Below are 16,319 nucleotides of genomic sequence, written 5' to 3'. Positions count from 1 at the left end.
ACCTTTTTCATAGCAATTGTTATATAACACACCTATATTCAGAGTGATTATGTTGTATATATAACTGATTTTTGCCATTGTAGCTCTATCATATACACTATAGGTGAACTGCAACTACAGAGATAAGCAGGACTGACAATGATAATAGCTGAGGTGTTAACAGGACTTTGAGCTTAAGTACAAATTTGTCAGTTTTTCGGATTTGGCTGTACACTTATTTTACCTAATCTGTCACAAATCTGATCAGATTAATGGATTTTTTGGAACTGTGGAAAGGAACATGTTACAGTAATTATTTCCTGTACATTATCGGGGCTAATATGCATCAGTGACTACAGGTTTAAATCTTAGACGCAGCCAAGTAGAACTGTATTTCTAATGCAAGATTTGGAAGATTTGTTGTTCCCTGAGATAATAAAGGGCTTACATGTCTCTGTGGATCACAAACGTAAGTGGATGTATGCGGATTAGTCACCTAATTTGGCTATAACTACTTTATTACCTCACATGGGAAATCTGTGCTTATGTTCTGTAGGCTTCACAGCAGACCTTCATCTAGGCCCTCCACCAGACTACCATTCAGCCAGGATTCGTCTTTCCGAAAGAACCCATATGTGGAAGATGATGATCATCATAAAAATAGTTTTCCTAGAGAAAGAAACCAATGGGGGAACCAAGAGTTTCTTCCAATGAGCGATCTGCAGACAGATGGAGATTACAATATGCAATTACCCGGACATACTTCAACAAGGGACAAGACATATGCCCTGGGGCACTGTAAGTAAAATTACTCAACATAAAATACACATAATTGTCAATGGAAAGACCCAGAAAGTTTGATCATTAAAGAATAAACCAGCTTTGCCCTAAAAAAAATTGGCTCAGACCCACAACCAATATATACTATTTGTTACCAAAAGTTTGTGGATACCCATTCAAATTACTGAGTTTAGATGTTTCAAGTAAAGGGTGCTGTTAATGCTACAGCACATAAAGACATTTCAGCCAATTTTACATTTCCAACCTCATGGCAATAGTTTGGGGAAGGCTCTCCTCTGTTCCAGAATGACTGTGAGCCTATTCACAAAGCCAGGTCCATAAAAACATGGTTTAATTCATTTAATGTAGATAAGCTTGAGTGACCTGAACAGAAACCTGACCTCAGCCCTAATGAACACCTTTGGTATGAGTTGAAAACCAAAACACATGCTATTTGGCTATATTAATGCCTATGGTTTTAGAATGGGATGACCAACACACTAAGGCCCCTTTCACACATGCGTACCATTCAGATCCGCCTGTCAGTTTTATAGGCGGATCTGAACGGATGACCCATGCATCTCTATGGGGCAGCGGATGTCAGCGGAGACATGTCCGCTGATATCCGATCCAATCCTGTCCATCAAATCCGGACGGATGGAAACCCTATTTTCCATCCGTATGGCGGATTGGATCTGATGGGATCAGATGAGAATGGACAGGCGGTCCATTCTCATCCAATTTCCCCATAGAGGGTAGCGGGGACCTGATAGCTCTGTCTCCGCACACAGAGCGGAGGCAGAGCTGCCATCTGCCTGCTCAGCGGGGGATCGGCGGATTGATCCCCCGCTGAGAAAAACGGAGTCCGCCGACAGAGCGGACAGTGTGAAAGGGGCCTAATATAGATATTAAAGGTGTCAATAAAACTTTTGGATATATAGTATAGTTGGTAAAGGGATATAGTATATACACTTTTTTTACACCCTCCTTGAGTACTTCAGTTGCAAAGGATTTGCAATTAAAATCTCATGTTTACTTGCAGGCACATTAATTGTAGTTATGCAGAGATTGTGAATTGTTCTGCCTTGACACTGTTGTAATCCGTGTCATGGTTTGTGGTTTACTTTAACCCTAACCCTCAACTGACTCCCATCATACCCCTCTACCTAATCCCTAATCTTAGACCATATAAGAAAATGCCTAAAATTATTTTACAGTACTTCTGATGTGAAACCAATTAAAATGAAACTATACTATAATATGTACATTTTTTTAGTCAGCGCACAATTCGCCAAGAAACTGACATTGAAAAGTTCATGAACTAAACAAATACAACCAATTTATTTACAGATATTAATAATGATTTTAAGGATATAATATAGCAGTGGCATAGTTAGAACCTTTAGGGCTCTGGTGCAAAAAACTGTTAGGGGCCCCACTGACCCTCGACTGGGTCCTTCCCTTCAAGCCCCGTGGCGGAGCACCAGGGCCTAGTCACAAGTATGACCTTTGTGTCCCTGGTAGTTCCGCCACTGGGGTTAGTCATTTTTTATGTTTGTTATTTTTTTTTTACCATTTTTTTATTATATTTATTCTTTTATAATATTTTTTTTCTACAATTTTTAGGAGCCCCATTGAGGGGGCTTTGGTAAAATGTCAGGGGACTTAACAGATCTCTGAAGTTTTACATTTGAGCCAGCCCTCAATCTCCCTCTCTGCAGCCTCAGCTGCACAGAATGAATGGACAGGAATAGCTCTGTACATAGCTTTCCGGTAATTCACAAACTGAAGCATAGTAAACACAGTTTATAATGCCTCAGTTATAAAGGGCCAGAGTCAGTGATCGGTACTGATCACTGACTTGATTCATTCAGACAAGGAAGGGCTGGTAAATGATAAATTTCTTAACCTCTTTTCCGCTCTCCATCCAGACAGCATTCCCTGCAGTGGCCAGCAGGGGAGGGAAGGGGGGAAGAAAGCAGCACAAGGGGGTCAGGAGAGCACAGGGGGCCAGGAAAGAGCACAGGGGTTCAGGAGAGAACACAGGCAGGCACCATAAAGAAACTGGATAGGAGGAGTGGCAGGGGTGGCTTCATACAGAGGAACTGATCTTTCTATTTTCCTCCTTCTGAATGTCAGTGGGAGGGAGAGGCTGAGAAGCGGGCATTCTGCAGGAAAAATATTGAGAGATTGGTTCCTCTATATTCAGCCGCTCCACCTTTTCCCCTATCCAGGCGTGCAGGGGGAGCGCACGGTCATAAATGTGACCCCTGCAACAATTGTAGGTACGCCCCTGTAATATAGCCCAGAAAGACTTATCTTAATTTATATTCTTATATAACAGTTGAATTCAGTCCACAGTCTAAAGAAAAGTGGAAGTCTGGCACCAAGGCATCTAGAGATAAAATCACTGGGCTTTATTCATAATCCATCAAGACATAAAAAAAATCAATTCCTACAGTAAGATTGCTGCATTTCACTCACTGGTATGGGCCTTAGTAATAATCCCACTGGAATTTGCGTTTCATAGTTAATTCAGTACTACTGTCATGTTGTTTGCTCGTGTACACATTGTAACTATTAACATATTTTTCTTTGCTAGATAATCCTTCATTTCGGAATGATTATGGGCCTTCTTTTATTGAGATCGACAGAGATACTGACGATGCAGTCGATGTATCAGATGGAGGTATGGGTTTAGGCATAATGTTAAAACAGTGTTGGGTTAATCAAGCAGTTGTCATAATCGCTGAAAAGATCATTATTTAGAGTTATGATTTACCAAAGAGCAGAGATCTTATTTTAACTACCTCAATACTGGGCACTTAAACCCCCTTCCTTCCCAGACCAATTTTCATCTTTTAGCGCTGTTGCATTTTGAATGACAATTGCGCGGTCATGCAACATTGTACCTAAACCAAATTTGTGTCATTTTTCCCCCACAAATAAAGCTTTCTTTTGGTGGTATTTGATCACTGTCAGGTTTTTTCTTTTTTGGTGCACAAATAAAAAAAGACAGAAAAGTTTGAAAAAAAAAAAAAGTTTTTTTGTTTAGGTTATAAAATTTTGTGAATAGATAAGTTTTTTCCTGCACTGATGATGCCGCACTGACAGGCACTGATGAGGAGACACTGATTGGGTGGCACTGATGGGGTGGCACTGATGGGGTGGCACTGATATGCAGCACTGATGGGCACTGATAGGTAGCAATGATATGCAGCACTGATGGACACTGATATGTGGCACTGATAGATAGCACTGATATGTAGCATTGGTGGGCACTGATAGGCAGCGCTGATGGGCACTGATAGGCAGCACTGATGGGCACTGATCGGCGGCACTGATGGGCACTGGTGGGCACTGATAGGTGGCACTGATCGGCACTGATGGGCGGCACTGATTGGCACTGATGGGGGGCACTGATGGGCACTGATGGGGGGCACTGATGGGCACTGATAGGCAGCACTGGTGGGCAATAATGGGCACTGGTGGGCAGCACTGGTGGATGGCAATAACGGGCACTGGTGGGCAGCACTGATATATGGCATTGGTGGGCAGCACTGATAGGAGGGCACTACTGGCAGGCTGTTTGCCATCCCTGGTGGCCATGGTGGGCATCCCTGGTGGTCATGGGTGGGCATCCCTGGTGGCTCTAGTGGCATCCCCTCCCCCCAGGGCTGCACTGGTAATCAATCATCTGATTACCAGCACAGACCCCCCCTGTGATCAGTGAGTACTTAGAAATACTCACTGATCACCCCAGCTCCAGTATCGATCCTCTTCTTCTCCTCCCTGACAGGATCTGTCAGGGAGGAGAAGAGATCGAAGCCGTTACAACGGCTGTATTTACATTGCATGACGGCTGTGATTGGACACAGCCGTCATGTGATCAGGAGGGCCAATCACAGGGCCCTCCTAACGCATCTTGTTGCGCTGTGTCCGAGGGACACAGGCACATCGGGATCGCGCCGCTGCGCGTGCCCGCGGCGGTGCGATCTCGCTCCTTCTGAAGGACGTTCCGGAACGTCCATTCAGAAGGACGAGACTCCCACCCGGCCGTATATGTACAATGGCCCGGGTGGGAGGTGGTTAAAAACATAATTTTCTGCAGTAAAAATTACTACTGGGTCTTGGGAAATCTTACTTATCACCTTAAGCAATATTTTGGATTAGTCAGTGATTCTTTTTAATGGCATGTATAGACCATAGGAAAAGCCAAAGGCAGTTTATCTCAAGTTCCCAATTTGTTGAACAGGTAATGTTTTTTTCTAACTAGAGAATTGACATTAAGATAAGGTCTTATTTACTTCTAGTGTACATTTTATATCTAAAATCCTAATTTGTTTATTAGTATTTTGACATATTTCTAGTTGCATAACCTACATTACATCTTTCTGCTTAACCATATTGGAACTATTGAACCAACCAAGTGAACTGGATGAACGAAAGCTGCAAATATCAGCAGTTTAATATCATGGAAACTAGTATAATACTTGCCAATTTTAAAAATTCCATGGTGATATTCACCTTTGTGCTAAAGGGTTGTGATAGACTCACCCGGTACAGAGGCTTTTGGAGGACACTGCAGGCTAGCCTCTTGCCTACTGACTATGGACCCTGGCTTTTAAGCGAACACTTGGAGTAATGTTACTTTGGATACAAGTCCATGTCTCCCCAAGACACACAGACTCTGGGATTCTAGGCCCGGGGTCCCTGTTAGTGCCTAGCTGCCCATTACCAATAGGGACTGCTCCACACAGTCAGACTCATAGCAGATGCTAATATCATCAGCAAAACCACCTGTCTTCCACACATTGGTAATTGTGCTAATTAACTCACCTATTGTCTGCTAAGGGATGTGTTTACACTTGTAATAACGTGTATTGTACTTATGAGCTCCATGCTGGCAAGTCTGCTGAAATGAGACCTCTGAGTGTCCAGGTGGCTAGTTAATTAGCTCAAGTTAATTAAATTACTGTCAGCAATTAGTTGCTAGAGGGAAAGTAGTATAGGTATAGTATAGTATAAGTAGTATTCTTAAGGCTTTCTTTCAACAGTGGCTTTCTTCTTCTTCTCCAAAAATTATCCCTGACCTGTCTGGTGTGTTCCTTGGCCTATATGATGCTGTTTGTTTACTAAGGTTCTCTAACAAACCTCTGAGGGCTTCACAGAACAGGTGTATCTATACTGAGATTAAATTAAACACAGATGGACTCTATTTACTAATTAGGTGACTTATGCAGGCAATTGGTTTCAACTAGATTTTAGTTATCTCCCATTCACATTGGGCTTATTTGACATGAGATTTGACATGTCAAATCGCATTCCAAAGTGGAGCCTAGTGGTGGCAATGGCAGCGTCTAAATCTGTGCAACGCCGACTTTGTGGTGCCACACCGATTGACCAGCGTGCCCCCTTTCAATGCAGAATGACAAGCGTGCCCCCTTTCAATGCAGAGAGACCAGCATGCCCCCTTTCAATGCAGAGAGACCAGCATGCCCCCATTCAATGCAGAGAGACCAGCGTGCCCCCTTTCAATGCAGAGTGACCAGCGGGCCCCCTTTCAATGCAGAGAGACCAGCATGCCCCCTTTCAATGCAGAATGACCAGTGTGCCCCCTTTTAATGCAGAGAGCCCAGCGTGCGCCTATTCAATGCAGAGAGACCAGCGTGCCCCTTTCAATGCAGAGTGACCAGCGTGCCCCCTTTAATGCAGAGAGACCAGCGTTCCCCCTTTCAATGCAGAATGACCAGCGTGCCCCATTTCAATGCAGAATGACCAGCGTGCCCCCTTTCAATGCAGAATGACCAGCGTGCCCCCATTCATTGCAGAGAGACCAGCGTGCCCCCATTCAATGCAGAATGACCAGCGTGCCCCCATTCAATGCAGAATGACCACCGTGCCCCCTTTCAATGCCGAGAGACCAGCGTGCCCCCTTTCAATGCAGAGAGACCAGCGTGCCCCCTTTAAATGCAGAATGACCAGCGTGCCCCCCTTTCAATGCAGAGTGACCAGCGTGCCCCCTTTCAATGCAGAATGACCAGCGTGCCCCCTTCAATGCAGAGAGATCATCGTGCCCCCTTTCAATGCAAAATGACCAGCGTGCCCCCTTTCAATGCAGACAGACCTGCATACCCCCTTCAATGCAGAGAGACTTACCTGCAGCGGCGGCTTCTCCTCAGTTCCCCGCGTCTCCTCGAGTCCTCCAGCCTCCTCCTCGGCCAATGGCATGCGTTTGCCTTTTGGCCATTCAGGAAGCGGGTCTTGGACCCGCTTCCTGATTGGCCAGGAGGAGGATACCTGTGACAATAGCGAATTTTCATTCGCTATTGTCACACAATGGGTGGGCTAGGGGCGCACTGCTCTGCGCCCCGGGTCCACCCTTTTTTAAAGCCTATTAGAGCCTCTGGCTCTAATCAGGTGATTACAAAAAAAAAACACTCTGTGACAGCGCCAGGCTGCTGACTCACTCACTGCTAAACTGACTGAGCAGTGAGGAGAGGTGGCATAGGCGGGGCTTGGCTTGCAATGCCACCCCCCCTACACCAATGGACAGGTGAGGCACAGTCCAGCCCCGCCCCAACCCGCCATTTTCAGCCATAGGGCAGCCGTGCTGGACATCTCCCAGCCTAAAGATGGAGGCAGTCGCAGACAGTGTGAACTGTATATGTCAGAGTCAGACAGACAGAGTGACACTGCGGATGCGCCCCCCCCCCCCAGATGTTGCGCCTGGTGCGGTCGCCCCTTCCCCCCCACCCCCCACGCTACGCCACTGCGTGTACATGCCAGGGAATGCTGCAAACAGGCAGGTAGGTGTATTTTATTGCAGAAGAGACGTTGCATGTCCCTTCTGTAGTGACGAGCATGCCTGCTCACAGTTTGCGACAGCAGAACTTCAGTTTTGCTTTAACATTGGGGTTATTACTTTTCTTTACTTATTGTGTATACAAGGTGATTATACTAATCCTGATGTCCATTTATCTTTATATAGTAGACAATTCAGCTATACAAAAATGTGGTGGGTACCGCTGCTGTCAGCTGAATTATTTTAGTTTCCAAAGTAGTAACTCTTACCAGTGGAAAGGCTGTTTATTTTTTTACAATGGGATGCCAACAAACAGCTTCCAGTACTGATCCTTTTTAAGGATAATGCATGGGAGCTGCAAAATCGGAGAAACTGAATTAATAGCATTATTTAATATTAATAGTACAAACGATGAGAAAATTGGACGAAAAACACTGCTTTTGAAGCGATCGTACATCAATCTGATCGCTAGTACACAGTTTTCGAGCCCCAATCAAGACATTTCATGCGAAATTACCTGAAGGGGCAAACATAAAAAATGTTCTTGTAAGATACCAGAACAAACAATTTTCATTTAATCAGTACAGTATTTTTACGGAAAAAAACAGAAGACCAAGACCACGCATGCTCGGAAAATAAAGAATACATTACAATACAATACAATACAACACATTACGTTACTTCTGAAGTTGTATTCTGTCATACAAGAATTTTCATAACTTTAGTAACCTATTGGTTTTCGAGGTATTAGACAAGTCAGGAAAATTGTTTTGTAAATCCCTATATCTGCACTTGCAGGTCATTGCTCTGTATTTTCACAAGGTATCATCCAACCAATAGTTCAACATAATAATACAGCAGTAATTGTTTATTATGATAGATTTCCCTACAAGCCATGTTTTTTTTTTTTTTAACAATATCTAGTTAACTTAGATTTATGCACTTCCTTTAGCTTTTTTTTTTTTTTTTAGTAAAAATTGGCTAATGGTGGCCATACATGATTCAATAAAAAAAATGTATCCAACCAATCTGCAATTCAATCAAACCGAACGAATCTGCAAAAAAAATTAAATAGTCCTAACTTCCCTTCTGTTCGATTTAGAATCCAATTCAAGCAGATACAACTAAACTGATTCCATCAGCCAGGGCAGAAAATTACCAATCATTTTGCATCAGTCGTGTAAACAAAAAAGTGCAGCGCTTGATATGTGATCTCAAATGAAAAAACAGTAAATAAAATGGAATATAAATATCTAGGTAAGTGCTATAACAAAATATTACTAGATGTGAACAATAGCCACGAACCAGGCTATAATGAAACAATAGTCCGTATTACTATGATCCAGCGGATGAAGTATAAATCCGTAGAAAATAAATAAAACGTGTCAAACAGTCACCAAATATAGATGAAGAGAAGGGGGTGCACTGGTTGTGCATACACCTCAAGTGAAATTACCACCAATGTATCTCAAATGAAAAAAACAAAGCTCATTTTGCATCAATCAGCAGCACTGATATACTTTATTCATGAGTACGATCGTATTTAGATCGATCAGATTATGAGATTGCATGGTGGAAATAGAGATGCGATCAATTTATGATTGATGCTCATATCTTAAGTATCAATTGAAATCCACTTCCTCATGTGGACATATTGCTTAACCACTTAAGCCCCGGAAAATTTTACCCCCTTCCTGAACAGGGGGTATTTTGCGATTCGGCACTGCGTGACTTTAACGGACAATTGCGCGGTCGTGCGACGCTGTACCTAAACGAATTTGATGTCCTTTTTTTCCCACAAACAGAGCTTTCTTTTGGTGGTATTTGATCACCTGTGCGATTTTTTGATCATGCGCTATAAACAAAAAAAGAGCGTCAATTTTGCAAAAATAACAATATTTTTCACATTTTTTTATATGAAATTCCCCAAAAAAAAAAATTAAAAAATCTAAATTTTTTAACATTTTCGGCCAATTTGTTTTATGCTACATATGTTTGGTAAAAAAAAAAATCGCAAAAAGCGTATTTTGATTGGTTTGCGCAAAAGTTATCGCGTTTACTAACAAAGGGAAAGATTTTTGTCATTTTTGTTGTTTTTTTTTTAACGCGTAATGGCGGCGATCTGCGATTTTGCGGCGGACATTGCGGCAGACAGATCGGACCCTTGACTGACATTTTTGACACTTTTGGGGTTACCAGTGACATTTCTACAGTAATCAGTGCTATACATATGCACTGTTACTGTAAAATTACACTGGCAGTGAAGAGGTTAACTTTATTTGATAGGGAGGGGTGGTGTGTGTCCCTAGGGGCGTGATTCTAACTGTGATTGGCTGTGGCTTGAGCTGTAGGAACAATGATCAACGGTCCTACATTGTAGAACCGTATGATCGTTGTTTCTACACAGGGGAGAATGACAGGCGGCTTGTTTACACTAGCCGCCTGCATTTCTCCCTCTCCACCAACGATCGCCGAGTGACGGGCGGACATCGGGTCTGCCGGTCACATGCGCGGGGGGGGGGTCCGTGACAGCGCGGGAGCGCGCCTCCGGCGGCGCGCGCTCGCTCCCCAGAGCCTCACAGGCTAGTGACGTAGACCTACGTCGCTCTGCCTGTGAGGGGCTGACTTCCGCAGTAAATATACTGTGAGCAGTCGGCAAGTGGTTAAATGGGTTGTTGACCATAGACTAATTATTCCAATCGGGAAAAAAAAACGATCATTTATTGAAACGTGTATGGCCACCATTAGACAGTTTGTATTTCTCATAGTAACCAATTATGCTTTATTAGTTCCTATGAACAGCACAAACAGCTTATCTAGTGTTAAAAAATATGAGGAACAAAGTGCTTAGTGAAAATAAAATCAGAATCCCAGTTTCATTTTCAATTCTGCACAGCATGAATGATAGTTGTAAGCTTGGTTGCTTTGAGCAACAAGAAATGTTCCACGTAGCAGGCATTTTATACATAAGCAGACATTCGAAAATGTTCTTGTTATCCATGACAACCAGACAGCTTCTAGCTGTCATATCTGTAGCACATGTTTACATATAAATAAAGGGATTTGGATTGGTTGCTATGGGAAACCATGGGTTTTATTAGTGTGCATGTACAGCAATCTTCAAAGCAACCAACCAGAAAACACTTTGCTGAAGTCAGATTGATACAAAACGCTCTCTTATTGGTTGTCTACTTCTGAGAAAAATCATTCTCTCAGACATTTTTTAAATGATGTCACATGATCTACCTGGGCCTGCATAGCATCCTAGAACCTAGTATATCATTACTGCAGACCTACATTTCATCAGGGGAATTATACCTTAACCATTGTGTTATTGAAATGGCAGAAGGACATGGCGTTACACTTTCTGTTGATCCGCATGAGACTTTAGTCTCTGTACATACCAGTGATACGCCTGCACTGAACGACCATCAAGTGGTCGCCATAGAAGAAGATCCGCATTCGGTCATATCAGTTAGTCATCAACCTGAGAAACCAAGATTGCCATTTCTGTCTAGCACTTTAGATAAAAGACTTAAAACCATGAGAGATTGTTCCTCGGCTTTACGTAGCAAGAAAAATGACAATATTTCAAAAATGGAGGATTTTGCTGAAGCCGGGCCTTCAGGCTTACACACCACTTTACACATGCTTTCCCTGGAAGAACTAACAGGCTTTGACCATGGTGGTCTTGTTTCTGAAATTAAAGTTATAGAATTACCTCCAGGTACTGCACACGGTAATGTATTTCACAGATTTTCAGTGCTTACAGGGGCGCAACTATTAAAGGTTTTAACCATACTATTATTATTGTTGATGTTGTTAATAATATATTTATTGATGCTAGGCCTCATTCACATGGGGAAAATGAAAACGTATTCATGTGGAGGGCTGTGTGTACCTGCAGGGGGATGCACATGCAGATGTTTGTGCATCCCAGAGCAGGTAATCCCATTGATGTCAATTGAGAGGCAGCGGCTGTATGGACACAGAAACAGCTCTCAATCTGACATTAATGTGGGTGCATGGCCCCAAATGCAGACAGTATGCGTTCAGGGCCATGCAACCCGCACAGATGTCAGATTGGGAGCAGTGTCTGTGTCCATACAGCCACACAGGGCAGCCATCAGAAATTTTGGGGCCCCTTACACAGCTTTAGGCCTGGGCCCTTCTGGGCCTGACAACCAATTTTCCCCAGGGCCCGCCCTCTGGCCGTCCCACCGAGTCCTTCAGTGCCTCAGTGCACACACTTTTATTTTAACACTCTTACAACTTAATATATGAAAATGAATCCAATCTAGCAAAGATACCGTTCCAAATATTCAGTAAAGAGACATCCCAATCCAGCAAAGAGATCGCCTCAAATAGTCAGCAAAGAGCCCAATCCAGCAAAGAGACATCCCTTCAGCTGCATCGGCTTACTCTGCGGCCACCCTGCTTTAGCAATTGCTAGTTATTACAACATCAACAACTCAATCTGGTTTGTTGGGGCCTGGGCCCCTCAGAATCCCCGGGCCCCCTACATGTGTATGGGCTGTACCCCCCTGATGGCAGCCCTGCAGCCACAGCACCTCAATTGACATCAATGGAATTACCTGATCAGGGATGCACGGAATACCTGTACATCGCATTGCAGGTAAACATGGCCCTCCCTAGGCGTACACTTTAGTACACCCCATGTGAATGAGACCTAAAATACATCTATAGAGGATTTTTTTTTTTCATTTTTAACCAACAGCTGATAACATCTTTTGTCAATTCTTTGTCAAATTAAGGGCTAAGAAACCGTTCGAGGAGGCAAACTGTATTTTCGCCACCATTTATGCAGCCATCAAACATTGCCGGGCTTGACCCTGCTCTGGAAATACAGATTAAGAATGACAAAAAACGAGGTGAGCGATACTTCTCCAGTACTATCAACTACTTCAACTCCAATTTTTTTTTTTTTTTTGCATGCATTACAATCTGCATTTTCCCTATTAAAGGGAAAAATTACTTAAAACACCCAGAGCATACATTTTCTGAAAAGAAAGTACCTGTAGAATAAAAAGCTGGTGGTTGCAATATTGTATCTCTCATAATATTTAAGCAACTGTTTACTACTCTATGTGTTCAGAAAAAAAATACACTAAAATGATGATTAAATTAATTTTTTAATTTTATTATATTTAAAAAAATGTTTTTGTTTAATTTTCTCACTTAACATTATTGCTATCACAAGGGGGCTAACCATTTCCCTATATGCTAGAATTGGGCAGGTGAAATTTTTTAATGGAACCATCAGGGATCTATTAGACCCCAAATTTCTCCTCACCTTCTTAGCCATAGTTCCATTAAAAAATCAGGTGGCCAGATCACTTTTACCCAAAGGTCAGGAGCCTGCTGAAAAAGGTAGAAATAAGCTCACAGCTGCCGCTACAGCCATGAGCTTGTTTTTACCCTTTCAATGTCAGGGTGCATAAGATACACCCAAAGGACTTAACTGGTTAATCCTAATGGCATAGTTCCTTTCCTGTTGCTAGGATGTTGCTAAGAGACTTCTAGCTTTTACTGTTTACCTCCATTATCACAGGAGTGAGCTCTTTCTCTGATTCAAACCCCTTTAAATGTGCTTTCTCTCCCCTCATGCAGTAGCTCTGAGCTCAGCATTTTTTAGCCTGCTCCAGTGATGGTAGAAGTGAACAGTAACACCTAGTCTCTTAGCAATGTGCTACCAACAAAGCAGAATGGAATGATGCGATCTCTGGGAGGTATTCAGTTAGGCTTCAGGAGGTATGTAAATGGCCTCCACCTATAGCAAGCGCGTTATTCAGGTTTGGTCAAAACTGCAAAGTGTGTTTTTGTCTACAGGCATCCATTGTCTAGAGGCATCCATTACCTGCATAGACAGGCTTTTTGGTAAAGGGGAAGCTATGCCTTTAAGACTAACAATTCCTCCATTCAAACAAATGAGATGGATGGAAGAGTCCCTAGCCGGTACATTATATTTTGACAGGAGCACCTGCCTCCGAACAGCAATGATCCTTTCTCACAGATTCTCTTATACACATGAGTTTTACCAGTGCTAGCATAGCACCCTAAAGAGATCTTCTCAAGAGATGGAAACAAAGGGTAGAAATGCTGATGGAACATGTGTTTCTTTATAAATTAAAGAGTTTAATCTTGGATGGGAACAATAATGCTATTAAAGGGAAAAATCTGCAAACATATTATGAAACATAAACATAATCATACAAAATAATACAAAAATAATGTGCTAAGTCCAAAACTTCACAAGGTAAATGAAGTTGAAATGATTTTTGGGTCCAAAAAAATATATTAAAAAAATATTTAAAAAAAGTGTGCAATAGGTGTATAACACATCATGAAAGGAAATCCAAAAAGTAGTGTAAATTCCTCCACCAGGTAACACCGTATATCCTTATCAGATTTATATGACCCTCTTATTACAGAAAGGTCAAAGCACACTTAGAACATCAGACAACATGTGGGTCTCCTTATTCAATGTAGTCCTCAACAGGTGACAAGTGCTAAAACCATTTCAGGGGACAGCCAATGGATCTCCTTAATCATATGTGCATCCAGGTTTTTGACATATCAAAGACAAAGCAAGAAGCTCCTCCTAGTATAAACCAATTAAAACTTATATTATTAAAAGGTGGGAAAGAAACACTTACATTTATTTTGCTTGTAAACAAACTTCAGAGCAACAGCAAAATGGCCTCCAGCTGACGTCCGGTTTGCTCAATGACTTCACAGCAGGCTCGGTCCGACACATTTCATCACAACTGACATCTTCAGGGGTATGGGTAAATGTCAGTTGTGATGAAACATGTAGGGAGGAGCCTGCTTACAAACGCTTTTTACCTACATAAATGTTTCTTTTCCACCTTTTATTTAAAAAAAATATATTAATATAAAAATAAATAAAAGTTTTATTTTGTTTACACTATGAAGAGCTGCTTGCTTTGTCTTTGATATCTCAAATACCTGGATGCACATACGATTGAGGAGATCCATTGGATGTCCCCCTGAGATGGTTTTGGCACTTGTAACCTATTTATGACTACATTGAATAAGGAGACCCGCATGTTGTCTGATGTTCTAAGCGTGCTTTGACCTTTCTGTAAAAAAGAGGGTCATATCAATCTGGTAAGCATATACAGTGTTACCTGGTGGAACAATTTACACTACCTTTTGAATTTCCTTTCACGAGAGTGGATATGGTCACCACTTTTTCTGCTGTAAACTGTACACCCATTGCACACTTTTTTTAAATATTATTTTTGGGTCTCAATCATTTCAACGTTATTTCACAACATTTTTTTTTATTTCACTGTATAATTCTATATATATATATAAAAAAAAAATAAGAATAAAACAAGCACTTACGGACCTTTTATACATTTAAAGTCAAATTATAATACAGAGTTTATGTAGTTGCACCATCATTGATTGTCCCATGGAAACTGGGACCCCACATGAGAACCCTTTTGTAACCCACAGTGCCTTCGCATATATCCACGGAACTCGTACACAAACACATCAGGGTGGGGGTTTCTGCTGAATATTATTTTTGACTGTTGTGAAACAAAGAGAACTTACAAGTTGCAAATATTTAGAGAATTGACCTTCGCACTTGTGGATTATTATTGATTTGCAATCATAAGCCCGGCATCCTACCTCCACCGCCGAGGAGAAGACCCGGTGTAGCATGAAGATGTGTCCCCGTGTAAGCCGGTATCCCTGCCGCAAGTCGCAATGCGCCGGTCTCCATGTAAAAAACCCAGAAGTGATGTCATGACATCACTTCCAGGTACTCGGTGCCTAATTCAAAAATCTGACAGCATTCAAAACAGCCAAACTTGGCGTTTTGAATGCTTTTCAGTGCCGAGGAGGGGTTTGGGGTCTTTTAGACCCCCAGATCCCTCCACAAGGAGTACCTTTAGAAAAAAAAATAAAACATTTTTTTACATGTCCGAAAATATCTGCCGATACCGATATCCGATGACCAAAATATCGGTATCAGCATTAAAAAAATGATATTGGTTGATCACTAGTACAAACTAATATAATATGAAGGAGTTATTATAGCTGTACTTCATTATACAAATCAATGTGGGGCCATGCAAGATAAAAAATCATTTTGATAACTAATTTTGGTACTTAATGTTTTCTACTTGTATATGTCTATTGGTGGAGATAGTTTTTCTCTAGCATTCTGTTTGACAGATACATCCTACAGGAGGAATAGAGGTCTCCACTTTGTCTTATATTTATTATTTGTATAATCTTTTTTAACATATATTAAATTTTGCTAACTGGCAATTTTTTCATCTTTGTATTGTTTGAGACGAACATATAGTACAAACTAACATAAACATAACACAACGTATAGTGAGGAGTCCTGAAAAAAAGCACAAGGCTCACAAAAATAGTCGAACAATGTCAAAATAAGTTTTGTCCTATTCAGCTGATACATCTGTAAGACGAAAACAACAAGAAATGTCACAGTCATATACCCAGCATATTGTCCAATCAGTGTCCAGTGTCATCTCTTTAACAATCAGCGGATATAGCATAAATCTTGAAACAATGGTTTGATAGGGTTTATTCCAGCTGAATCTTTCCTGTTTTTTCAATTCTGAGCCATGAAAAGGAAATAATGTCTTACTTTACCCTATCTTTCTGCTATGACATAACATTATCCTAAAACCTAGTGCCTGAGGTGTCTTGGATATTTATAAGGTCATTT

General features: G+C 41.7%; 1 protein-coding gene across 1 annotated transcript in view; it reads left to right on the top strand.

Annotated features, from left to right (window-relative positions):
- The window catches only part of TMC5 (transmembrane channel like 5), a 269,346-nt gene that overhangs the window by 107,742 nt on the left and 145,285 nt on the right, over window positions 1-16,319 (top strand). The window contains exons 3-5 of the mRNA XM_082260900.1: window positions 536-777; window positions 3,362-3,448; window positions 12,340-12,456. Of these exons, the coding sequence (XP_082117026.1) occupies window positions 536-777; window positions 3,362-3,448; window positions 12,340-12,456 (446 nt within the window). The remainder of the gene's footprint in view (window positions 1-535; window positions 778-3,361; window positions 3,449-12,339; window positions 12,457-16,319) is intronic.

This window comes from Pelophylax lessonae (assembly GCF_965119305.1).
Source record: "Pelophylax lessonae genome assembly, chromosome: 6".
Taxonomy (NCBI): Eukaryota; Metazoa; Chordata; class Amphibia; order Anura; family Ranidae; genus Pelophylax; species Pelophylax lessonae.
The sequence above is the reverse complement of the archived record's forward strand: the minus strand, read 5'-3'. Positions and strand labels throughout refer to the sequence as shown.